Source organism: Drosophila innubila (genome assembly GCF_004354385.1).
Source record: "Drosophila innubila isolate TH190305 chromosome 3L unlocalized genomic scaffold, UK_Dinn_1.0 0_D_3L, whole genome shotgun sequence".
Classification (NCBI taxonomy): domain Eukaryota; kingdom Metazoa; phylum Arthropoda; class Insecta; order Diptera; family Drosophilidae; genus Drosophila; species Drosophila innubila.
Genome location: NW_022995376.1, coordinates 13049230 through 13051391, shown reverse-complemented (window position 1 = coordinate 13051391; position 2162 = coordinate 13049230). Strand labels below are relative to the sequence as shown.

The window sequence follows — 2162 nt, the reverse complement described above, 5'->3', positions numbered from 1 at the left end:
TCTCTCTCTTTCGGTTGGAGTGGAGCTGGATTTTTTTTTGCCTCAAAGATTGTGGTACGCTGTGGTATTGCTGCAATTTTAATATTTGTTTTTATGACACCAAAGAAAATGAACAGCTGCAGTTTTATGGTGCGGAGTGTATTTTTAAAACCGAACTGAGGAAAAGCTTCTTTAATTGGCTGGCCATTCTAGAAATAGATGAAAGTGCAATCAAGCGTTGAAATTAAGCCCAAAAGTTATATAAATTGGGTACCTTTGAGACAATATTGAATTTCAACAAAGAGCAGAAATACTTATTTCTCGAGTAAAGTAAAAAACCTTTCAAGAATCAATCTATTTTGTAAAGTTGAGAGTAAACTATATAGTTATAGTGATCTGCTTGATATTTGAACCAAATTTATTGACAAACACAATGAATTTACCATGATACAATTGTTATTGTGGTCGGAGTTTTGGACTCACAAATAAATGGATATTCAAGGCTGCACGAATCGTCGAATAGATGAACACCTCTATTGTTGACGTGCGCATGAGCGCAATGTTCATTCTGCCGAGCATTATTTGGTTCGCCTTCGTTCCACAATGGATATTGGCCCTTTAATTCTCCAGTAATCAGCGAACGGAATCTGCCATCGGAAAAATTAGACAAGTCCACCCAATAGCGCTCATTCAATTTCAATTTATCTCCCAGGCCTTGTATTTCGTCCAAGCTTCGCAAATTGACGAGATTTCCACCCATTTGATGGCACTTGATCAAAGCTGTGAACCAATTCACTCGCTCCAATTTCTCAATATAGTATAACTTTGCTCCAATTTTCTGAAAAGGTTCTGTGTTCGCTTTAAAATCATTGGGAATACCATTTATTTGGTTTATGTGCGTATTAGTGCCTGTTGAAATAAAATTGTTAAAAAGAATTCAATACAGTAATTTAATTGGGCTTTACCTTCCAACTTTGTTACCGATGAGAAAACCGCATCAAGTAATACACAGCAAGTTAAAAGCAATAGAACTGTAGAATTCATCTTCACGAGATTGTGTCACTGAGAATCAAATTTACAATACTTAAGCCGTGAATATGTACTGCCTTTTATACTAAACGATTGACATATTATATTTACAAAGCAAAACAAGCATTGATAATCATAATCTCTATTTATTTACAAAATAGAAAAACCCATTATCACTTTAAAGTGTATTTTAATGTTGGTTTTTGTTTATAAATAAATGTCTTCATTTTGGGGCACAAAATGAATATGTATTGCCTTTTATACTTAACGATTGACATATTTACAATGCAAAACAAGCATTGATAATCATTATCTCTACGATTGTAATTATTTCCAAGAATAATATAGATTTGGGTAACATTGTATTTACTATTCACAAAATAGAAAACCCCATACTTATTTACAAAATAGAAAAACCCATGGTCACTTAAAAGTGTATTTTAATGTTGTTTTTTTGTTACTTTTGGGGCACAAAATTTGGTTCCGATCTAAATGTAATGTATGTAAATTTAATGTACGAGCATTTAGTACATCTATTACTTAATGTTGCATTGAAATATTACTTTTTATATTTATATATTTTTTTCGATGTACCAAAGGTAACATTTTTTGCAATTATTACACTACGTGCCAATTTTCGCCATTTTACTTATCAATATAAATTCCTTTGTTCGTTTTTATGGCTTGACATTTTGTTGATGCTACTGTTGTGAGTGTTGTTATACATTATCATTGTTCAATTAAACTTTTCAACTGAAAATCGGCTTTTGTTTTATCGCACGGAGTCTGTCGATGCCAAAAACAGAAAAACTCTCCGTATTCTGAATCCGAATGCGATGCGATGCGATGCGTTCCGGGCATTGTCATTTTCATTTTTTTTTTTCTCATTGGGTATTGCGATTTTTAATCGCCATATCACCAGATTCACGCTTGCACGTTCTACTACACACATTAAGTGCAGTGCACGAATATGGGAGAAAATGGGGTATAACTGGAGCAGGAGAGCATGGTAAATAAATTCACCAAAGCTAGCACAACAATAACAATTACTGTTTCTATTATACCCTGTACGGGAAACATAATTGGATGTACTAAATTGAATTAAAAGTCTTGTTATGGAAATTTTCTTTATAATTTGTATCGTTTATTACTTT

At 32.9% G+C, this 2162-nt stretch overlaps 1 protein-coding gene across 1 annotated transcript; it reads right to left on the bottom strand.

Moving 5' to 3' along the window:
- Positions 1-365: 365 nt before the first annotated feature.
- Positions 366-1055, bottom strand: LOC117788040 (C-type lectin 37Db-like). The gene is made up of 2 exons (XM_034626697.1): positions 945-1055; positions 366-888 (listed from the first exon to the last, which is right to left on the bottom strand). The coding sequence occupies exons 1-2, from the start codon at positions 1021-1023 to the stop codon at positions 419-421; spliced, it is 549 nt and encodes a 182-aa protein (XP_034482588.1). The 5' UTR covers positions 1024-1055; the 3' UTR covers positions 366-418.
- Positions 1056-2162: the final 1107 nt, after the last annotated feature.